At 40.3% G+C, this 25,783-nt stretch overlaps 1 protein-coding gene across 6 annotated transcripts in view; it reads right to left on the bottom strand.

Moving 5' to 3' along the window:
* LOC143354028 (uncharacterized) overlaps window positions 1-25,783 on the bottom strand; it is a 65,534-nt gene that overhangs the window by 38,572 nt on the left and 1,179 nt on the right. For 4 of the 6 annotated variants that reach the window (XM_076787702.1, XM_076787707.1, XM_076787706.1 and 1 more), the window contains exon 2: window positions 5,792-6,027. In XM_076787702.1, coding sequence (XP_076643817.1) covers window positions 5,792-5,957 — 166 coding nt within the window. In that variant the 5' untranslated portion in view covers window positions 5,958-6,027. Of the gene's footprint in view, window positions 1-480; window positions 1,053-5,791; window positions 6,028-14,217; window positions 14,373-25,783 lie in introns of those variants that run through there. The other 2 variants (XM_076787703.1, XM_076787708.1) reach the window with 2 other exon arrangements.

Here is a 25,783-nt window from a genome sequence, read left to right as displayed (position 1 = left end):
GCAGTGCATTCGCACGTTCCTGTAATTGAATGGACTTACACGCCAGACGAAACGATGCACAGGGTGATCTTTAAATAGAACAATTACGATCGATCAGCTTTCGCGATATCCGTCTTCATCGCTGTCTCGTCAGAGTAAACGTGTTGGGCAATTGATCCCTTTCTTATCGGAACGCATCGGGCACAGACGTTCAATCAAAACTAATAAAATACAGCGAATTCTCGATACACAGTCGGGGACGATATTAAGTGGACACTCTTAAAAATCACAGAAGTTTTTTAAGATTGATTCAAATGACTTGAATGTTTTTTAGGTATTAGACCGACTAGTTTGCTAGACAATGACCGTCCAGTTTTAAAAAATTTGTTCCTCCTTTTGTTCCACTAATTTTGTCCACCGCTGTGAATCGTTCGCGATTGGGGGGGGGGGGAGTAAACGTTTGATTAAAAATGGATTCTCGAAGAAATTCGTCACGCTCACTTATGTAATCCATCAGAGAAGATACGATCATGTCCAAGTGCGTGTCGCACGCGATACACACTCCTCCTTTTTTCACATCTCTCGTGTTTCCCAGGAAAACGCGATAACCTCCGTTAACAAGCCTCGCATACGACCGCGAATCCGCTCTGTCGACCGCTCATCCTCTCGGACAAGATTTATCGCGACGCCCGAACGCTTCCTTCCTACCGCCGATTATGGTCGCCTAAATATACCCCCGAAAAATCGTCCGCGACCAGGCACACGACGCGCAGCACACACCGGCTCCCGGATATCTTTCTTCTCTAATTTCGATGCTTTGACGGCGGCGGCGGCATCGTGACACGCAACTGTTTCGCGAACCAACCGGCGAACACAATTATGCAACCGCACTGAACATCGTTATGTAAACTGGAAAAGTGTAGCGTTCAGTTGCCACAGTGCCGGGATTGCTGCGCGACTGGCGGTCGGGGCTGGTCGCGATTAGGGCAGCTGATCTACGTTTTTGCGGCTACGAAGAATTTAACTCAAGTACGGCCCGCTCGTCCGCGACTCTCTCTCCCAATACGGCGCGCTCGTCCGCAACTTCGCCTCCCAGGTACGGCGCGCCTGGCCGCAAACGGCACAAAAGCCACTATAGTGGTTCGTGCAGTTCAAACTGATGATTTCCACGGAAACCACTATAGTGGTTCGTGCAGTTCAAACTGATGATTTCAACGGAAACCACTATAGTGGCGTACAGTAATTAAGGGCCCAGTCTTCGTAGATTCGCGATAAGGTAGAGTGACTACATTACCGTCAAAAAATGGTTTCACGTGCCTCAAGTTTTCGTCCTTATATAAGAATATTTTGTCGCTGGTAAAGGGCTCATTCGAAAGAGGAAGGTTCAGTCTAGTGCGCACTGGTCAGGAGCTGCCGAGATTATGCAGATATTTGGTAATATAAGCGTTAGAAGTAGGCCAAGAATTGACGATGTGCATGCCGTGGAATCCAAGCATTGTTATGCCATTGGATGAGTTTTCTGGATGAAATCGAGAGCAGCGGGCACTAGAAAATATCTCCAGCTACAAATTGAGCTATATTTTGTCTTGATTCTCTGCGAAGTAAAGCGAAAAACTTGAAGCACGTTTCTGGCGTCAGAATTCATAATATCGATAATACGGAGCAAAAAATGTGACAAGTTTAGTCGCAGACTTAAGACCCGTCGGATCAAGACCAAGACGGATCTTAAGTCTGTGTCTGAAGGCAGTGAATGGAAATTATTAATTAAAAAGTCACGTGACTATCCCGAGCCCTCAAGTGGTTAAACGGGTCTTCTAGCGCAGTGCTCCGAAACCTTTCATCTTCCACGGCAGACCAACGTTTTTCGACAATTCCGCAGCACCCGACAAATAAAAGCTTGCAAACACATAAATTACAATATTATATTACGTATATGTTTTTATTAGATAAAAAACGCAATAAAATAGCTCTATAATTATTCTCGAGAAAGATCCAACCAAGAAAGATCCAGACCCAAGATCACCTCGCGGCACAGCGGTTGCGGAGCACTGTTCTAACGTAATGTCCGTGTTCCGCTAGAGTAGTTCGGATAATCGAGGTTCCGAAGAATCGTGGATTAAACGCGCAAATGCGTTCCGAATTCTGCCGTGTTTGGTATCGTATTAATCGGGAAAGTCTCGCGAATGTGATGGTAAACGATTCATTGGAAAACAATTAATTATGAACAAAGTTTTTTCACTGTTTCACATTACTTTCCAACATTAATTCATATATCGGTCCCAGTTATCATTGGAACGTTACAATGCGTTGCTGAAACGCAAAATAAATCCGAATAGAGAAAGGATGAAAATTTCCATTGAAATTGGCGGCTGGTTTGAATCGGTCTCGAAGCCAAAGGGGCTTCCCGTGTCGGGAGACCATTTCCGCGTGCGTTTGACGAGAGGCGATCGTTTCCCATTTCTCTGGCATAGTTCACCGGTATTATCAGCGTTAGACGGATGGGAGAAGCGTGTGCTATGTCTGGCAAGTGGTGTCTGGTAGATGCAAGGCAGTTGGACCGATGCCACACGACGACGGGCACCGAAAGCGCACTCGCGCGGTCTCCGGGAACGAGAAAAACCCGCTCTCGTCGGATCCGTCACCAGGCAAAAGTAAAAGCTAGACGACACCTGGAACGGGAGTTTCTTTTGCGTGTCCGTCGCGAATCTCTTTGCGCCCGTTGTGTCCCGGATTCCTTTGTTTTTTGCCACCTAACCCCAACTGGGAACGATGTCGTCGGCTCGCTGCGGACGCTGGGAGATTTAGGAGCCCGCAATGAAATACAAGCTTTGCGACAAGACTGCGGATCTTGCGCGCACACGCCGCGCCGGCTTCGCGACGGAACTTCTCCATGAGATCAAGCGCGACAACGTACGGGAAATTTCGACGAGGTTTTTTCCCCGTTTCCGTTGACGCGCCACAGAATGCAGTGAATTCTCGATATAAGTCAACAACACGGGTCTCGCCAGCGACATATATCGTCCAAGAGATGTATATACTAGAGGTACAGTGAATTCTCGATATATGTCAACAACACGGGCCTCGCCAGCGACATATATCGTCCAAGAGATGTATATTCTAGAGGTACAGTGAATTCTCGATATAAGTCAACAACACGGGTCTCGCCAGCGACATATATCGTCCAAGAGATGTATATTCTAGAGGTACAGTGAATTCTCGATATATGTCAACAACACGGGTCTCGCCAGCGACATATATCGTCCAAGAGATGTATATACTAGAGGTACAGTGAATTCTCGATATATGTCAACAACACGGGCCTCGCCAGCGACATATATCGTCCAAGAGATGTATATTCTAGAGGTACAGTGAATTCTCGAGATATGTCAACAACACGGGCCTCGCCAGCGACATATATCGTCCAAGAGATGTATATTCTAGAGGTACAGTGAATTCTCGAGATATGTCAACAATACGGGTCTTGCCAGCGACATATATCGTCCAAGAGATATACAGGGTGTCCCACATAACACTTTTCACGATTTTTCAAGTACTTGCAATAATCTGACAAACAAATATTGTAAACAAAAGTTGATCAGTTTTCGATTGGCTATACATTGCAATGAAAAGAAGTTCGGAAAAATTTTTTTTTAGTATTGTCAAGGTCACCTTCATTTTTTTTAAATGGCGCTTTGTATTTTTGACTTAACAGTATTGTAGCCTGTATCACGACGAATTCACTCGACCCAGTATACCATGACCTTCGGATGACCTTGAAGGTAAAGAACTGAAAATTTCAACAAGAAATGCAAGAATTTCTGCTTGAATGGGTGATAAGTGAATTCTCGATATATGTCATCAACACGGGTCTTGCCAGCGTCATGTATCGTCCAGGAAACCGAGCCGTGTTATGTTTACAGTCCTCGGCGTCCCCTCGCGGGGTATACCCCGCCGCATTTGGAATAATTCCGCGACGTTTGTCATCCAGGACTTGGCGACATATATAGAGAAATCACTGTCAGTTGACGCGTTGAACCCCTAATTGGGCAACACAGGGTGGTTTCGGAAATTGTTCCAACTTTGTTGCAAGTACAGTTACAGAAAAATATAAAAGAGAATAAATGATTAGTTCTAACAGCACTACATACGTAGGACCTTATTTTTTTAAAAAGTGCAATGGTGCGTGTGCAACCAATAATTGCACTATTCTTTTTAATAGGTATGCACATTTTTTTTTATAGATAGATTCCTCTCTTTATTCCACGTGAAAAAGTATTGGGGTAGAATGGCAAACAAATCATTAGTTATCGAGAACTTTTTTAAAAAATATCGTCATTGGAGAAGGGCCTATGTCGGGCCTATGTCGGGCCTATATCGGGCCCATATCGGGTCTAATCGGGCCTAATCAGGCCTATTTATTGTGTGGAGGGTCTAAAAGAACGGATACAACTGCAATGTGGAACAATAACTGGAGACCAACTTAATGGAAACAATTGAAAAATGTTGTTCGTTATATAAGCATTTATATGTACGTTGTATGATAATTTTTTAATATCTACATTCACAATGCTACTTTCCACGGAGAAAACGAGTTCAAAAATTCTTTCCCCATTACAGTATCATATTTATCGATTTTGAATTTCTAGGATGACCTTGAACGTCGTATAAAATTTTGGGTATCGATATAAGGATTACTACGTTCGAACGAATCATGCGAGCTATGCGATTGCTGCATGGTTTGTACGTTTAAGTCGCTAAGTGAATTTCACCAGGAATGAATTTTTTCCCTACTTTACGTGTTCCACTGACAGGCTAGCGGTATAGCGTTAAGGTTTATCTCAAGTTCAATGCACTTGCGGTAATGTCGCGTTCACGGGACAGTAAAGAAGCGCGTACATTCCTATCACGTGTATACACCACAAAAATATGCAATGTATATTAATAGGAGCAAAAGTATCGCCTCTTCCATTCGTCAAAATTACGAAAATACTGTTAAATAAAAAAAAAAATAAAAATATTGTGTAAATATTGATCAAAATATTGGCACTTCAATATTCAAATTCAAATATCTGCTAAAGTAACAAATTTTCAACATGGATGGGTTAATACTTTTTTATGGAGAATAAAAAATACGGTTCTCTTTAAAAAACCAAAGTTGACCTATAAATCTCCTAAACGCCTCAACTTGCAAAGAAGTCATGCACACCACATCATGCCTCCATCTGACACCACGTAATAATTGTGGAAATAATTTTTTTCTACAACGCATAATTTATAAGTTACTCGAGGTGATCAATTTACACTCAGTCCCATAAGTATTTGTACGCTCTTAAAAATCGCATAACTTTGTCAATATTGGACTATACTACTTGAATTTTTGTGCCATATGTATAATCGATACAGATCTACAAAACGTACTTTTTAAATTTTTAATATAAGCCCGCATAAAAAAGTTGCAAAATCCAACTTTTAGTACTTTCTCTGTAATTTCGACCAATTGCAATTTTAATCAAACATTTTTCTCGCGTTATGTAGTGATCCAATTGTTGTAACTTCTCCAAAAAAAATCAAGTAGTATAATCCAATATTGATAAAGTTATCCGATTTTTAAGAGCGTACGAATACTTATGGGACTGACTGTAGGTGCCTCACCCTGAGAATTACAAAAAATTTTTATAAAGCAACGTAAAATAGTCGGTGCTCCGTGAACCTAGCGTTAAACAATGATTTGCGAATACTAATTTCAACAGACGTGCAGCGCCGAAGCGTTCGTTTCATTCATTCACCGGGTTCGACGATCGATCGCGCTCACCTTTCTCATAGTTCTTCTGGCCAAGGCAGAAATTATGATTCACGTCCGGCGGGTCGACATTGTCGAACAAGTCCGAGGACAGTTGTCTTTGCAGACGAATCGTTTCATGGGTCAGCTCGCGAACTTGAATAAGAAGTTCCTGATAGTTCGATACCGGAAGCGTCATTGCTGTGCTCTGTCGCCTTCACCGCGCCCTTGGGCCCAGCTTTTACATGAACAGCCATCCGATTCGAATTCTGCAACAAAGAATGGGAAAACAAACCTTCGTCATACCACTGCGATCCATTGAAAACATTGTACAATTAACCCTTTGCACTCGGCGCTATTTTAATTCCAAAACAAAATTTTTCTTCCGTCTTAAAATACTTTCATTTTATTCATACGAAACTGATCCGATTTCCACATATAATATTTAAACGTTTAGTAATCTATTAAATACAAATTTTGTAATGTAACAAATATTTTGTAATATTTTTTGTAATTTCTTTGAAATAGTGCCACAACAATTTTTAGTGGCGCTTCGGAGTCACCACTCGAGTGCAAAAGGTTAAAATTACGATTTTTGCGATTTTCTCTTCGCAATTGAAATCGAAAAAATTATATCAATCGATTGTAAAATCATTGGGTACAAGTGGTTTTTATTTCTTGTAGTTATCAAATTCGTTGTAGTTTTTTTTTTATGAACTGACTATTTACAAAAGATTAAAGATTAAAGGGCAAAGAGGGCACTCGCTCGCTTCGCCTATATCCCCACCGCTGACGCTACAATAGTCCAATGCTTACGCTTTGACGTCACACGCTATGTATAGTATGTGACCGCTTTAGCCAATAGAACAGCCAGAGGCGTGCCCCTTTGACCAATTAGCTCCGCGTTCCTTTCACGGGACTTCTTACGAGGCACGCACAGTAGATTGTTAAAAACCTTGTCCATCATATTTTGTGCATTTACTCCACCTTACAAATAATTAATGAATCTTTAATGCGAAGGATGCAAGATTTGGATTTAAAGCTACAACTTTTGTCAATTTTGAAGGCCGCGTATTAATTTTTACACCTAGTAAATCGGTAAACAATTCTGCACCAATGTATGTATCAAAAACCATGGATTTAATAGACACAATAAAATATTGCAGCTTTTCTTCGAATATTTTGTAAACGATGCTGTGCCAATATTATCGTCCGTTGAACGGATAAAGGGGTTAACATTTTTATACAATCAGAACGCTGATGGCCTCTAAAATACTGTATTAATTAGATTGTGAATCTTTTTATGAAGCTTTCAGGTTCCACATTATTCTGCAAGAAAGCTGAAAGGTAAACTTAATTTCTTGGGCGGGAAGCCTTCCAAGTATAATAATCTAATGAAAACATCATCGACCTATGCCAACAGCTCATCTACAATTCTTCCTCATTATGCGGTAATGAATTTTAAATTAAAAAACGCTTTGTGACCTCTCTCCGGACGCATCAACGTAGCCTATTGGACTACCAGCAAGAGCATAATACTGTTCATCCAATCTGGAGCCTCAATTTCCGCAGAAGTGATTCCAAATGTCGTAAAAAAGTAATCAATTTTAAAGCAGCAATTCTCTTGGACCGGGTCACACCACGGCGACTTCGAAAATTTCAAACGGTAAATACCATCGAATGTAAACGGTGCAAAGAAAAATATCAAATCCTCTTCTCGCCGACGCAACAAAAGGAAAAAGCAAATATTGTCCACTTTGTTACCGGTGAAAAATCAATATCGATGCACCAACATTTTTTCCGTTTTTGCTGGCGTCGCGTTGCATCGCGTCGGTTTTACCTCGACTGTCTAAAAATACACTGTGTTCTCGGGGATTTTTTTTTTAAGGAATAATTGCCAAGAAAATTTTTAACGAAAATTGAGGGAAAAAATTTGTCGGAAGCAACCGAATACAGTGATTTCTCTATATATGTCGCCAAAGCCTGGATGATAAACGTCGCGGAATTATCCCCACTGCCGCGAGGCATACTCCTTGGGGGGCCACGAAGTATGTCTCCTGGACGATACACGACGCTGGCAAGACCCGTGTTGTTGACAAATATCGGGAATTCACTGTAAAACGTTGTCAGAGCAGTCGAGCGCGTATTTTTGCGTTCCAGCGCACGCGCGTTGCGCGGAGGTGTCGCGAACAATCGGCGGCTCTCGTTTCGAATTCGAACAATAAACCACTCGAAAGTAAAAAAACCCGGTGACAGTGTGGGCGGCGACACCCTCTCACCGGCCAAGAAACTCCGAATCAACGGTGTCGCTGGAATCGCAAGACTTTTCTGTTCCAGCGGGTGTGCACGCTTCTGTGCGGCTAAGTGCAGCACTCGTTCGTGCTTAAAAGAGCCTTTGTCGACGGGGGAGGAAATGCAGCAACCTCCCCTTTCTACCACCCACCCCCCCCCCCCGCTCTTTCCAACCCCCGCCGGCACTTGCACACCACGTGAAAAGCGTGCACGCGAACCAGAAGAGGGAACCCTAAAGTTGCACTCTCCACCGTCGACCGGTTTGTTTGTGCGTGCTCCGAGGCATGGTAACCGTAGTCGATACACATCGCTCGCCATCTTTTTTGGCCAACATTTTCCTATCTACTCCCACGATTTTCCATTTCCGTCCACCTATCCTCACGCAGCCCCCCCCCCCCAGTCGCCATCGTCGCACAGAAGAACGGGATTCTGGTCTAAATTAGTTCGGTAGTCTCTATGTGAGAGCAATATTAATGAAAAATTGACCTCCGATACGAACGTTTATAATTATTCCGTTACAAAACTTTTATATCCGTGACATTTTTCCGATTAAAACGAGACCAAACACGGCACAGTTTGGATCGTATTTGCTCGTTAAATCCGCGATTCGTTGGAACCTCGATTATCCGAACCGATGATATCTGGATCCTCCATTATCCGTGCGCGTTCAAATATCTAAAGCGATCCATATATTAGGGTGTCCCAAAATTCATTTTATTTTCGACAACGCGATGCAACCTAGTTTTTCATAAAAACAATTGCTATGTATTGGGTTGTCCGGAAAGTTCGTGCCGTTTTTCAAACAAATGGTATGTGTACATAGTCTAAAAGGTGATATTTCAGGCCTTTTTAGAAAAAAATTTGATTAGGATACATTAATATTTGTTAGTATTACACGCTCTTAAATATGGAAGGAAACAAAGTGCATTTGATGCCTTTTTCTTCGAAAAGCTGTTGGAGTTTGTTTGGGATGTGCTACCCTATTAAACACACATTACACCCTCAGGTTTTCATCTCTTTAGGTCAATACAAAATTCCCATAATGACAAAAACTTTAACTCTTTGGTCGACGTAAAAAATCATATTTAAAAGATTTTCGCCGAAAAACGCAAGTTGCGCGAAAGATGGAGAAAGATTATGGACAAAATGGCACTTATAATAATTCAATAAATGGATATCGAAATTTAAATGTACTGCGTTTGAGTTTCCCTTAACAATCAGCAAGAACTTTCCGGACAACCCAATAAATGCTTATACAACGAACAACGTTTTTCAATTGTTTCCATTAAGGTGGTCTCTAGTTATTGTTGCACATTGCAGTTGTATCCGTTCTTTTAGATCCTCCACACAATAATTTGTTTGCCATTCTACCCCAATACTTTTTCACGTGGAATAACGAGAGGAATCTGTCTATGTACAAAAAAGTATGCATTTCCATTAAAAACAATAATTCAATTATCGATTGCACACGCACCATTGCACTTTTTTCAAAAATAAGGTCCCATGAACAGAGAAGATTGTAGATTTTTGTAACGAAAATGAGTGAGGTTAAAATTTAAATTTCATTCAATGTATTAAAATTATTAAAGGAAGAAACACTTGAACAAGTTACCGTTATGGCATTTCATACAGTGACGAGCAAAAGTGTAAACACACTTTGCTAGTTTCACATAGAACGTGATAATACAACCTATTTTTCAATTGAATGATAAAGCTTAGGTAATAATAATTATATGGTGAATGTGATAAACAAAACGTAACAGTTTATGTTAGATAATATTAAGAACATATATATTTTACACAAATAAGGATTTGAAGCAATGTTTACAGTTTTGCACGTTTCATCGGGAACGGTTGATAGTACACAAATGCTAGGGAAATGAAATTGTTAACAAACGCTGATAGCCAACTGTAGTAAGACACGTTTAGACTGGTTTAGATAGGGTTATTTAACGCATTGCGGAAGAAACTTTTGGGGACAACCAAATACAACATGATGGAAAAAACGCGTAAATGACCTAAAATTCAGTTTGCTGCTGTATGCATGTTCGTTGCATTTTGTACCTCATGGGGGACACTGGCATCAGCTGCCAGGAGATAGTGCCGCCATGTAAAAAGATCCGTACTCCGGTAATTACGAGGATGACATGCCGGGGCTATTGTAATTTAAGGAGCAAGCTCTCCTGTTATTAAACCTAACCGTAACAAACAAGTAGTTCGCGTTTAATGTGGAAATTGCGAGTCCTAGGCGAACTTTTGTACGCGGAGAGGCACACTTCATAGAAAATAATATCGCGGAATGGAGGCGTAGCGGGTCTGCCAGAGCGCGTCTGTCTCGCTTCGTGGTCCATGACTGGAACCAGTCTAGATCGCAACAAGAAACAGGTAGAAACTTTGGCTGAATGCGTCTCTCACTCGAAAAAAAAACCCCGGAGAGGATTTCGACCCCTTTCCATGGTGACGACTCGAGAAACTAGACCATAAAGTATCTCGTCCGAAAAGGCTGCTCCGGTGTAACATAATCCCTCATATTTCTCACACCTCTTCACATTTTTACACCGAAATATGTTACACGAACTGTAGACCTCAACACAAATACACAGTATTAATTCTAACTGCAGATCTTTATGTAAAAATAAAAATTATCCGAGTCTAAGTAGAAATGTACTTTCTTTTTCAATCATCTTAAACAGTAAACAACAATACCTTATAGTTTTAATTTAATTTGTTTAATTGTATTTATAACCTTATATTTTTGCCAATGTTTCTTCCGTCTTGTGTTTTATCTAATCACGTAAATGCATAATATCCGCAGTCTAATTATGAATATCCTAAATAATCTGGCATAGCTAATTAATTAATTATCTGACAGATTGTTTGTTTTATCAACGGATGCTTCGATAATATCAATCAGTATCTCCGTGCCTTGATAACGCGGTTGAAGACGCCTCGATAGGCAAGTGCAATAATCAGATTCTTACCGGGAAACCATTTCAGTGTTTGTAATGGGATTATGCAAACCTTACATAATCACGTGCAATTGCTAATCACTTTTATTATACATTGTCGCAACGATAGCAGGAACGTATCTCTTTACAATACTGGATTTCATAAGAAAATACACGCAAATGCAGTCTACCATAAATGAAAAATTATCGTTTGCTTCTTACAAAAGGAATCCCATGCTTCTGTTATGGTAGCCTGGAGCATTACTTAGAACCTTATGGAACAAACTGTATCCTCCCTGTATTATTCTAACTGCGATTCTAAATTTAATTGACCTACATTTTCCATAAAGCGAAAATTTAAAAAAAAGGTTAGTTGTAGAAATAAATATTGTTGCAATTTCCAATTAATTTCTAACCCTTTGCACTCGAGTGGTGACTCTGAAGCACCACTAAAAATTGTTGTGGCATTATTTCGAAGAAATTACATAAAATATTACACAATATTTGTCACATTACAAAATTTGTATTTAACAGATTACTAAACATTTAAATATTATATGTGGTAATCGGATCAGTTTCCTATGAATAAAATGAAAACGTTCTAAGACGGATGAAAAATTTAGTTTTAGAATGAAAATAGCGCCGAGTGCAAAGGGTTAACACTCATTTCGTTGCATATGTGAGACATTAACAATTGGTAACTCTGATCAACGTTTAGAAATTAATCTGTACAGCAACACGGTAGAATAAAATAAATTTTGTTAGGATTTCTAATTTCGATGTACAGTAAATTCTCTATATATGTCGCCGAGGCATGGCTGATAAATGTCGCGGTATTATCCCCACTACCACGGGGGTATACCCCGTGAGAGACCTCGGTCAACGAGGAGAATAGTATCTCGAGTAAACGCTAATTAATTAAATTATTTTGACTTCTCTGGATTTTTAGGGTTGATATTCGGTAGTGAACCTGTTAATTACGTGAATATTGAATATCCCATTGCTCTTTACAGCCGCTTAGAGCCTCTTAATTATTTTTGAGCCGGCGCATCATTGATTATTTAAAGCAGGATCAGAAATAATGGGATTTAGGGGATGGAAGCCGAGAGTCAGGATGATAAATATTTACCTGGGCGAAGTCGGCCCGGAATTGATGTTAACAGGTTGTCCGATGACAAAATACATATTTCACCGAGCGGCTTGGCCGCCTGACAACGCATCACGCCCCTAAAATCACTGAAGTTCCTCGAACACTAAGCCTGACCAGGTCATCTATGCAATGTGTGCGACCGGAGAGGGACTACACCGTCGAAGACTCCATTTTACAGACGCTTAATGCCAAAACCGTGTTCCAAAAATATAGCCGCGACAGCGGTTGTCCCCTTTGCCGTATTACGTGGAATTTATTAATGCGGTCGACAACTCCGTCACAAATAACCGTGTCCCCTGCATTTGTTCCCTCAAACGCCACCGTGTAAATAAGCCCCGGAACGACTTAGATGCGCTAAGCTAATTTTGATTAACACGTTTCCAGTAGTACAAAGCCTCGCAATTTTTCTTCCGACAAAACTGTGCGACAGATTGCCGCATCATTTTGCTCGCGACAACTTATGCATCTGTGCGGCTTTAACGCTAAACCTACCGAGCCTTTAAAGTAATTTGTTGTCTCGCAAAGATGAGATTAAATTTATTTAGATCTCGTGTGATTCTCGTTTTATATAACCAAGAAATTTATTCAACCGTTTCTCGTGAAAGTGGCTTTTTATAAATTCAATGAAAATATTAAAAATTCAATTCAAATGTTAAATTGATATCACTGAATGAACGGGATTGGTAAGATTGTTAAAAAAATTGTTGAAATTGTGAATTTTTCTATGGACTGACGAGATCCGTGTCAAATCGTATTTTCGTCAGTGACGCCCTTATCCTCGATGACTAAAGGGTTGAGAAATAGTGCCAAACAATTATGAAAAGTTCGTAATGGCACTGTTTTGTCAACCTCGTTCCAAATATCGCAAAGTTGCAGGTAAGTTCGGCGGTGACGATCCCACGAGTTCATTTTCGTTCGTCGCCTCGTAAATGTCTGCAAGCCCCTCCCCCCCCCCCTTGTTCCCGTGCTGTTAATGATTTACAAGATTGTGGGGCAGGTAAAACGGTATTGTGAGGTGGATATTCGATGGCGGTTGAAACAATGGTCTGCGAAGTCCTATCCCGATTGTTTAACCTTTCTGCGATATTTTTCCAATTTTACGATGACTTTGCCATTCGTGAACAACGAAAGTATAACAATTACTTCATGGATCTTTATGGAAAATAAATATTGTCTGCATATTTGCAAGATCTATATAAACATTCATTTCTTTTTGAAGATATAGAATTTATTATTTTTTTAATATTTTTAATTTTTCTAAATATCCCCACTGTATGCATTTAATCTAATCATTTTTAATCATCTGTTCTATATAATTTCTAAAGATTCCCAGAAAAAAGCAAATATCTCAACCAGCAAAAATCACAATAAATTCATGATTTGTTCTATATAATTTCTAAAGATTCCCAGAAAAAGCAAATATCTCAACCAGAAAAAATCACAATAAATTCATAATTTGTGGTACATAATTTCTAAAAATTCCTAGGAAAAAAGCAAAAAATCACGATAAATTAATAATCTGTTCTATACCATTTCTAAAGTTCAAGGGAAAAAAGGCAAGAATCTCAACAAGAAAAAATCACAATAAATTCACAATCTGTTCTACATAATTTCTAAAAATTCCCCGCACAAAACGCTGAACAAATTTCGTCTCTCAGCAGCTTACACTTTCGTCACGTTCTCCGGAAGATTAAACAATAATACTCCTCTATCGATTCGACCATACACATAGCGAGCGATTAACAACAAAGCGGTGTTACGAAAGGCTCGCACGATTCCGTGGCGCTATATCTCGCAAAACGAACATAAACGAGTCTCTCCTACACATGCAACTTACTTACATACTTCTCGATCCGCGAGAACGAATCTCGCCGTGCACCGCATCGAATCTCGCGCAGCAAGGAATCATTAGAATCAACGGAAAACTTTCTCGTTCCATTGAAGAAAAAAAAAAAACTCATTCAGAAGAGAATGGCAACGAATCGAGTGAGAGAGAGAGAAAGAAAGAGAGAATCGCTATGATCAAGACACCTGCTCGAATGATTTCACTCACCGATGATTTCTTTCACCGTTCCCTGAAGAGTATTCCAAATTCTTTTTGGGGGACAGTCCACGTACCGGCAACAAAAACTACACACTTTTGGCTCGCGATCGGGGTAGAGGGTTTTTTGACAACAAAGGCGACGGTTATTAACGCGACAGTGAAAGGCCAGACACAAGGAGAACCTTCTCCATCCGCTGCCGTTCGAAAACTCATGGTGCACGCTCGACGCCGCCACCACGACGCTGCCGAACCCCCACTCCTCGCTATAGAAGTTAATCGTGCCGGAGAAACTACCCCTCGTGTCGTTTCTGGCTGTACAGGGCGAGGAGGGACTCCCATCGCAATCGAAAGCAGGGTGAGAAAGCTTCCACGCCGAGAAAACCGGAATTTTCGCCGACCAACAAACATATTTCTTACATACAGTGACGAGCAAAAGTGTAAACACACTTCCCTAGTTTTACATAAAACGTGATAATACAACCTATTTTTCAATCGAATGAGAAAGATTAGGTACTAATAATTGCAAAGTGAATAGGATAAACAAAACACAGCAGTTTATTTTCGTTAATATTAACAATATACGGAATATTCATCGAAAACAATTTTTACAGTTTTGCACTTTAATTGTGCTCGTCGAAATAAAGCTTTAAATTAATATTTTGTCCATTTTCGTTTACTTTTTTGTATTGCTTATAGTCTGGCGTGGTATACTATCTATTAAATTTTTAATAATTTCCGGCTCAACGTTGTACCATTCTTGTTCTGTCCTTTTCCACAATTCATGAACACCTGAAGGTGGATTGTCATATTTTGCTTGCCTTCTTTTCACCATTGACCACAAATTTTCGATTGGGTTCATATCTGGACTTTGTGCTGGCCACGTCATCACAGAAAACTTTTGATTCCCTCGCCAGGATTTTACTATCTTTGCAGTATGCTTAGGGTCCTCGTCTTGTTGAAATACTACTTCATTTTCAGCAAATTCAAAAGAATTAGCTACAGAAGGTAAATTATTTTGCAAAATATTTAAATAATGCTCTTTCCACGTGATACCTTCTATCCGAACTAAGGGACCAACACCCTTATGAGTAAAACAACCCCATCACATAATTGAGCCACCACCGAACTTCATAGTTTGTTTTGTGCTACTTGCTTGATTACTATTTTCGGATGGAGTCCAGTACCGAGACCTTCCATCAGATTCAAATCTATTAATTAGTGTTTCGCCAGACCATATAACTCTTTTCCAATCTTCTGTTGTCCACTCTTTGTATGTATGAGCAAATTTTTTTCGTAGTTTAATATTTTTGTCTGAAAGAGCTGGTTTGCGTTTCTTTTCTTTCGCTTTTAACACGATTCTCTTTAAGGAGCGGCGAATGATCCATTCACTTGCATTTATTCCAATGTCTTGAGTCGAGATTTTTGGAGTTTTATGACTTTCAGACCGAAGACGATGGGCAATTCACGTGCAGCTCTGTCAGAAACAAATTGCGGTCTACCGTTTCTTTAAGAAGTTGACACATTTCCATAGGTTTTCTTTATTCTTGCCACCATCGTATGACTTACACCAGATTTTACTACAATTCGCCGTAGTGAAAAACCTTTATCGCACAATGAAATGATACTGTTTCTTTTATCTGCACTAAGTGGTTTCATCTTGACTTACGCGTGTCAACTAACTTTCAAATAGGAGAAGAACTGTGTAAACACCAGTCTAAACTTGTCTTACTACAGTTGGCTATCAGTGTTTGTTAACAATTTCATTTCCCTAGTGTGCAATCGATAATTGCGTTATTGTTTTTATTGGGAGTATGGGTATTAAAGAAAACCACACTATTATAAAATACGAAATAAGATTTATAACAGAATAGTAACTCTAGAAGCACTTTGTGAGACACGTCTTTATCCAACGAAAGAAACGTTACGAATGAAACACAAGAGATCGAAACAGAGGAGCAACAGTCCAATATTAACAACTGAAGATCGAGGGTCCCATGCCGGGGACAACTACCTTTTAAAGAAATAATAGATTGATTTTGTTCTACATTTATGAAATAAATTCCAACAGTTTTTAATGGGAATGCATACTTTTTTGTACATAGATAGATTCTTCTCGTTATTCCACGTGAAAAAGTATTGGGGTAGAATGGCAAACAAATTATTAATTATCGAGGACTTTTGAAAAAATATCTTCATTGGAGAAGGGCCTATATCGGGCCTATTTATTGTGTGGAGGATCTAAAAGAACGGATACAACTGCAATGTGCAACAATAACTGGAGACCACCTTAATGGAAACAATTGAAAAACGTTGTTCGTTGTGTAAGCATTTATCGAGTTGCCCGGAAAGTTCGTGCCGATTTTTAAGGAAAACTCAAACGCAATACATTCGAATTTCGATATACATTTATTGAATTATTATAAGTACCATTTTGTCCATAATCTTTCTCCATCTTTCGCGCAACTTGCGTTTTCCGGCGAAAAACTTTTAAATATGATTTTTTATGTCGACCAAAGAGTTAAAGTTTTTGTCATTATGGGAATTTTGCATTGACCTAAAGAGATGAAAATCTGAGTGTGTAATGTCTGGTTAATAGGGTGAATGGGGTAGCACATCCCAACCAAGCTCCATGCCTATAATTCACTCTGTCTCCTTCCATATTTAAGAGTGTATAAAACTATCAAAAATTAATGTATGCTAATCAAACTTTTTTCTAAAGATGCTTGAAAGTTCGCCTTTTTTAGACTGTGTGCACATACCATTTGTATTCAATCATTCTGACGTATTCAGACCTATCCTAATGCCACCTACAGAAAAACGGCACGAACTTTCCGGACAACCCAATACATTCTATTCTGTTCTAAACACGTAAAAATGCTACCAGTTGATGCACATTGTATCTCGCGTAAACGTTAAGTTAACTGCCACTTCCGAGGCGTTTTCGCATAAACTCGCCTAGATTAGGATCTGGACGCGATAAAATCTTTACACGGATAAATTGCTCGGAAACTTGCGAGGGAGTGTGCAAAATGGCCATCGCTACCCACATTCCTCGTTTCAACCAGCGAATATCGTCGCATGTAACAGAGGTACACGAGCGTACGCTGTTCCGGAAGGTTGTCATAAGCTGCGGATAATTATCTCCTACCCCATAATTGCTCCCCTTGCCGAGCCTGCGAGAAGGAGACACGGTGATACTCCGAGATGAGCAAACATTAGGATAACCAATTATACTCGAGAAATCTCGGAGAGCTGAATACCGTCTGCGGAACTCGGTGAATTTTCCTGCCATTCTTAAAAAAAAATCATTTTTGCTCTAGTAAATTAGATTCGACGAAAATTTTGCAAGAAAAAGATCACAGTTAAATTACGAAAATCTTGTAATTCAATTTTACCCGCCCTTTTCTATCGTTTACATTTTTCTTGAATTTTGACTGCAGATTTCATGCATTTGAAAACTGAAAATATCAAAAGAATTTAATCGCTCATCTCTACACACGCATAACTTTTGAACCAGTGAATTGCTCGCACTGAAACTTCGATTTTTGGCATTTTCTCGTCAAGATTTACAGGATTATATTTGAAAAAGTTAAACATTTTTGGTCCTAGAAAGCGAATTTAACAGCCGAGTTTAACAATATTAATGTATTCTTTCCATCTTATTAAAATCACTGAAAGAAGAATGTAATTTCTATCTGGCTACTCATATTCGTTAGACTTAATATACCATTTTCGACTTGACAAAAATATTTGAGAATTGAAAGCCAGCTTTGTGTTTCGAAAATGGACAAATCCAAAAGCGAAAATGACCGAGTCGGGAATATAATTTCCTAGCAGTTGGTGACAAGGTTGCATTCCCAAACTGTCAGCCTAAAATTGCAGAAATTGCAAAACCAGCAAGGATAACGAGAGAAGGTAACGCTGAGGTCAACATCAAGGCCGAAGAAGATCGATACAAGAAAATTGACGAATGCATTAATCGAATGCATCTTCCAGAGAAAGAAATCGGATTAATTGAATCACGCGTAGATCGATTTTCATAAATACGAACGGAATGCATAATCGCGACGGCAAAAACCATAAACACCGACGGATTCTCCTGCAGTTAATTATAGTCACAAGGCTCGGTGCAAAAACAGAAGATGCCTTGGCGGGAATGTCTACCGGTTTTCAAGTAATACCATAAAAGTACAAAGCTCGTTGTCTGACCTGTATCTGGTTAGTCATGAAGAAAAGCTGCGCACGTTTACGAGACCTTGTCGCGTTCGCGAACACGTGCCGAATGCGATTACTATGGCGCATACCACCTACATACTCGAACAACTTTGGGGAATTCTTCGCCTTCCAGTTTAGTGGGTCGTCTCGTCGATCTTCGTGCGCCACCGATCAATTTTGCCGAATTGTTCTTTGCCAAAAAAAATATGTCTTCGCGTCCCGATGAATGTAGGTCAATCTTTAAAACTAAATTTTAGGTCAATTTTTTGGAAAAATTGGACGGTTTGACGTGTGCTCGATTGTGTTTGTCTATATGTAGTCCATCTGCATGCAGTTATGGGGCTGAAGTCTTTTCTCGATATATGTCGCAAATACCTGGCTGATAAAAGTCGCAGAACTATCCCCACTACCGCGGGGTGTACCCCGTGAGGGGTATACGACGTTCAGCGTGGATCAAAGAATAGTATCTCCTGGACGATATATGTCGCTAGCAAGACCCGCGTTGTTGACATATATCGAGAAAACACTGTACTTAACCGGCCATTGAAAGTGAAGAGAGCGCGCAATTTGCAAATTGGAGGATTCAAGCGCGGTTCGTTATCGTTCGAGGCTTAATTACGGCTTCGAGCGAGCCGAAACGGACAAGACAACCTCTTGCAGACACAGCTCCATGGGTCCGACGTTGATAAACAATTAATTATGTTGGCCGTATCACACGAAAGGTGTGAAACCAATACGTGACCCAGATGATCGCGCGGCTGACTCTCTCGATCGCGGACGAGCATATTAAAATGATCAAAGGCATCTCGATCAACTTTCCTTACGGAGACGCGACGATGATCAATACTATCCTCATTAAACACGTCGCTAATTATGCGAATTAACGGGTTAAGTAATAACTGGGCTGTCATATATAATGTTAACAGTGCCTTATTGAAAACTACAGGCCAACGATATGTCAGACAATTTATTTCTTCAGTTAAGCTGATGCGAATAATTATATAATAAGTTTTATAATAAACAATATGTTCATTTCTTGATACAGAACATTTCATAAAAATAGAACAGGAATAATATGCTCTTTTTTGTAGATGCGCAAAGTAAGAAATTTCAGGTTCGTATCTCCAGTGGAGAATTCTGTATTGATTAGTTCGGATAATCGAGGTTCCACATTATCGCGAATTAAACAAGTAAATATGATCCAAAATGCGTCGTGTTTGGTATCGTTTTAATCAGAGGATTGTCACGAATACGTTGGTAAAAGTTTCATTAAAAAATGATTAAAAACACGGCAGTTTTGCCGGAGAATTAGTATTGCCTCACACGAGCCCGTGCACGTTACAAGCAACATTTCGGTCCAGAAACGTTCACAAAATATCGAGACATCGTTGTATCTCGATACTAACGAATCGTACAAGCTTCGTAGACCGTTACTAAAAAAATCTATAAACATTCGGTGATTTCTACGTTGAATAAAAATTGTTTAAAAAATTTTCTGACGTCTCGAGCCTGGAATTCGAACTTTGTCTGCTATCTAATAAAAATGAGGCGAGCGTCTTTTAATTCCCAGGGCAAGGTGAAACACTGGGCTGTTGCTCTCGGTCTAGACTGCCGTGAACGTATTGGATTTCTATTTCCTGTATACACAGGAGAACGCACGCACATGAAGTGCGCACTCATGGCTCTCTCTCTCTCTCTCTCTCTCTCTCTCTCTCTCTCTCTCTCTCTCTTTCCCCTCGTTTCTTCCCCAAGAGGGAAATTACGAGAACGACGCGGGATATCTCGACGAGTGCGCAAAAGTTCGACGGAAATGAGCCGTCCACGCAGGATTAGATGGGACTGGACGTTTCCTTCGGAATCTCGTTATCCCGTGCAGGAACGTTCTCCGAAACAGAAAACGCATCGTCCGATCGAGAACATCCTCTTTGCTTCGGCTAACTCGGTAACGAGATGTTCATGTTCCTCGCTAATTGCTGCGCAGCGCAACCAACAAAGGAACGATCTCGCCTGTAAACTAAATAGTCGAAAATAAATCGGACTTTCTTGTTGAGCCGCGTTTCAGAATACATCTACCTGCAAAATTTGTGGGACTTACGTTCCCATTTGCAAAATTCATTTGGGCTGAACTTTACACTCCCCCCCAATTTTTCATACTTATTACAGTGATTTCTCTATATACGTCGCCAAGGTCTAGACGATAAACGTCGCGGAATTATCCCCCACTACCGCGGGCTATACCTCGAGAGGCCTCGGGCGTCGAGGAGTGTAAACGTAACACGGCTCGGTTATGTCTCCTGGACGATATATGTCGATGGCATGACCGTGTTGTTGACATATATCGAGAATTCACTGTATGCGTCATTTTATTCGTTTCGTGGCACATAAAATTGTATAAGAACAACGTGGGGCGTGTCCCCGCCTAGGCAAGGCGGTAATAAATAATAATAAAAATAAAATAATAGTACTGACGTAGAAGAATCGTTCACCTTTCCTCCCGAACACGTTTTCTGTGCACATCGACCAGGAAAGTTCCCTGACGTGTCCCGGTCGCGCGAATCACCCTGTACAACAACTTCAGCACGCAACGCATCATTTAACTAGTTATTCGAGGCGCGCGAGTTAGGCGTGTCTGGGAAAAAGAGTTAAAGTATGGGACAGGGGAGGACTGTTAAAAGTGCAAGTGCCACGGAAGCAGGAAGCTGCCACGCACTCGGACAAAACGAAACGCCGTGCTCGGTGAGATCGTTCGGATCCAACGTAATGCCAAAGTCATTTTCAGCGATCATTATAAAATCCGATCCAAATGTTACTCGATCAGGCGAATCAAGTGTCCTCCATTATAATAATTAAACTGCCGATCTTTGTGCAAAATGAAAATTGTCCTGATCTATTCTGAGAGACAGAGGCCATAGGGTGCCCCAAAAATGTGGATTCTTGAAACGGGTGATTCCTGAAGTCATTTGAAGTAACTTTTTCCTTTTCGAAAATATTCTCCGTGGCTTCGTTGAGGAGTTATTAACGGAAAACGCGGACCAATCGGAGCGCGGCTACAGCGAACGGACACCGCCTCGGGGGCAGGTTCCGCTGAGCGCGACGTTGGCATTGGCCGAGCCGGAATCGGCCCGCTGTTGTCGCGCCCTGATTGGTCCGGGTTTTTCGTTAATAATTCCTTAACGAAGCCACGGGGAACATTTTCGTAAAGGAAAAAGTTACTTGAAATAACCTCGGGAATCGCCTATTTCAAGAACGTACATTTTTGGGAAACTACAGTCCATAGTGAGTAACTCTAAAAGATCAAATGCACCAATAATGATTTTTTAAAATATCCCTACGTTGAAATCGTCCGCAGTAGCCCGCATGTGTTTATGTAAATAAAAATTCGACCACCATGCGGCGTGTATCAGCGATTTCATTACAATTTTCTCGCTCGCATTGGAACTCGAGGATTTCGCGCGTGCACGAGGCAGGAGAAAGTTCTCCCCCGCGGGAAGATAATGCGTTAGATTTCCGGTTGTTCGCCTAATTGTGCCCGTGTCGCTTTCACAGTTTTTGCTTAGATCGGTACAACGGCCTTCGCCGTGAATCCGTTTGTCTTCATTAATCCGCGCTCCAATGCAATCCGGTACGCTCGTCTAATTACCAAAGACCACGGCCGGCGGTAGTTACCGACTATTGTTCTAATAATTACTTAATTTCGCGCGGCCGGGGTTTCGAGAGCAATTACCGAACACCGGGGATACATCTCTTCTTCTGTTCTTCGAACGGTTTCCTTTCTTTCCCGCCACCGTTGATTAACAAGGTATCACGCGGAAAGAAAGTCTAAAGGGGTGACTCACCTGGGATTAAACGTCTCGGCATTGTTTTTAATGGCGCAATAAAAATTTACAAGGAAAGCGCACACCCGATACGAACGGGTTAACGATACACGGTCAAGAATTTACTCGTGGTTTCTTCTTCGTTCGGCCCGAGGTTTCAAGGTCATCCGCTTCACCTTATATGGAATAGTATATTTTTATTGACGCGCGCGCGTAAAAACGACATTTTATTCGGGCGAACAACTTCTTTTCGCGTGATCCGTCGCTTGTTGCTCAACGTTAACAACGTATCCACGAGCGAAATTCTGAACACGTTCTTGCTCGATGTTGCTGCACGTAGTCGACGTTACTATACTTGTCATTATGATGGTACATGAAAGTACTTCGACAACACGTAAAAGAATCTCGCGTAAAAATTTATTTTTACGAATACGTGTAATTTTCTCGAAACTTTTGAAAAATTATTAGCATAGTCCGAGTTGATCTACAAGCGCACGCGAAGTTCGTTGAAACTGTAGTACTATAGTGTTCGTTCTATGTTAAAAAAAAACTCCCGGGACACGACAAAACTTTTCCTCTCCTAACATCGCCAATTAGATTCCAGAAAAGATTAATAACCATTACTACTTTCTCTCTTCAAACGAATTCAAGAGGCCATTCATGGTTTTACTTTTACAATACGCCGATCAGATTGCAGATCGTTATGCAAATACAGTGAATTCTCGATATATGTCAACAACACGACATACATACGAGCCGTGTTATGTTTACACTCCTCGGCGTTCGAGGGCCGTCACGGGGTGTACACCACGATGGTGGGGATAATACCGCGACGTTTATCATCCAGGCCTTGGCGACATATATAGAGAAATCACTGTACAGACTTTCGAGGACCAATTCTTGTCCATTGTGCGGCGTTCTGTTCAAAAGTGAATCGTTATATTCGACGTTGTTCTATCGCTGCGAGTGCATAATCCCGGTAATTAGAAACCGGCTAGAAAAAAATCTCGGGCTCACGGTTCTACATGGTGTTGCGCAGCGCACGTGTATCGTGTGCGCCTCGCTAAATTGGTCTGCCTAGAATAAAAGCTGGCAGCATCAGCGGTGCGTTACAAATGCCACGTTTCTTCCAATCCGGCATTGGCAGATCGCCTGCTAATTATTAACCGAGCGTTTCTCAATTATCCGTCGCAGGCCGTTGACCTGTCCGCTCGGCGGATGTCGCCGCGGTGAAAACTACGGTTTATCGGCCGGACAGTAAGATCGATCGAAGCCGCGTATTGCACTATTTATGTGGAACTCGAGTCTAGACAGTCGGCAGCGCGCCGTTTTATGGCATTCTCACGCCAAAATCGTTTCCCGAGAATATAACCGGGCCGGGCCGGGCCGGGCCGGGTCCTCGGAAACTGTACTGCACCCTTTATGATCCTCGCGAGGAATTTATTTCGCTGCAACCGCCCCCGTGTCGCGTGGTGCACATTGGCTTGGAAACCTGTTTTTTTCGTGACGAAAATTGAAGTTCTTTAGTTTTATGCTTCGACAAAATATTCGTATACAATAGATGACACTTCAAAGATTCGAAATCCAACGTATTCACCATTTTAGATAGTTACGTGTGCGGGGAGATTACTCTGAACACAAAATTCAGAAATTTGAAGGGGGATGATCTTTAGGTAAATCGAAGTTGTTATTGTACTATTCGTGTTATCGCGATGATACCACTTCATATCTATTCCTGTCATTATTTTTCGTTAAATTTTCTGCAACTGATGTCCATGCCGTCGGAATTCTTTATTATTATTATCATTCAGATAATAGTGGTTTATGTTGCTACAGAATTAGCGACCGTATTTATGTGTTTATCGTTATCACGATTGGTTATCATTGTTATCGTCCTACTGTATTGGCAATGTTGTCTTGGGTATGATCCGTGGGGAATTATATAAAGAGGACCAAGCGAATTTCGCTTGCGAACAACTCTTTTTTTTTCATTGATTCGAGTGTTGATATTTCCATTGTATAAGGTGATTGTCGTACGTTCGAACTTCCCGAACCATTCAATTGCGATTGTCTTTCTGTGACCTCCAACACCAATTTGAAATTGCTATCAAACATTTGACACGTTGCACGAGAGAGATGAAATTAATATTAACATTTATTTTGTATCGAGCACGGGGATATTATGTCACCGTTATTTTTACTAGAGTGCAAGAGGATCAACGGGGAAATTTATTAATATAGCCAGGTATTTCAGCATCGCGTCCGTCAACCTTGTTTCGTTTGTTTGCTATATTCGACTATTTTTAACTTTCGTTACGGCAACCCTCCGCTCGTATACATATAACCTAACGCCGCTTTCCTTCGTTGATCGTGAAAATTTCGAGGGAAACCGAAAACGAGGCGAGTGGGCAGCAAACTATACCAGCAAACTAATTACGGACACTTGTTAAAACAATCACGATCAACGAAACACAATAAACTACCACCCAATAATTCCTGTCGACAATATTTTACTAGAATGCACCAAATTATTACACGTAATAATTATTAATCATACCGATTATTAATCATAATCGTAAGGATTCATTCGATTCAACATCTACAAATTGATCATTATTTTGCGTACACAATGTATTATTTACCACTAACGGTTCTAAATTATATTATATAGGGTGGGACACCCAATTACTGCGCCTATATCAATTATACTCATTTTTAAAGCACAATGAATATTGAAAAAGAGATATTGAATTTTTTCATTAAAATCAGTTATACATCTCTTTTTTCATATTCATTATACTTTAAAAATAAGTATAGTTAAGGCTGAACTTCACTTTTTCTGACTAAAATAAAACTTTAAAACCGCTCATCTTTAAACATGTATAACTTTTGAACCAGTCAATTCCTCGCATTAAAACTTCGATTTTTGGCATTTTCTCGTCAAGATTTACAGGATTATATAAACAAATCTTGAAATTTTTGGTCCCAGAACGTGAAGTTTAACCATAATTAATATAAAAACAGTAATTGGATCTTTTACCTTATATCTAAATAGTATTCGAGGTAAATGCCCTTTACAATTTCAAATAATCAGGGAAATAAAATATAATCGAATAATTTGTAACTGACCATTTTGAAAACTTACGTTACCACTGCAGTCAATTAAAGGTTATTGTACTCTGAACAGGTAGCTCATCACAAGACCACTTTTTCTACGGTTATTGTTATTATGAATTCTCCGTTTATTGCTCCATTTTCAAAACAACCGACAGGTAACCCCCCTCCCCTACCTTTTTGTTATACTTCCAGCGTTCCGAAAATTTCGTAGAAACTTTTGAAGAAAATTATTTATGATCAGACTGTGAATTTTATGTATTTATGACAAGAATGAGTAGATAGAATTTAGAGACATCAATTTTCAACGTACCAAACTTAGTAAAGCAAGAAAGAAATTTTTACTTTACTTGAACATTTTTATTTTGCATAAAGATTCGCAGTCCTATTTTTACGATAAACGAGAACATCGAGTGCATAAAATTAAAATTCTTTAGAAACACTCCT

Source organism: Halictus rubicundus, chromosome 5 (assembly GCF_050948215.1).
Source record: "Halictus rubicundus isolate RS-2024b chromosome 5, iyHalRubi1_principal, whole genome shotgun sequence".
NCBI lineage: Eukaryota > Metazoa > Arthropoda > Insecta > Hymenoptera > Halictidae > Halictus > Halictus rubicundus.
This window is presented reverse-complemented; position numbering and strand designations above follow the sequence as displayed.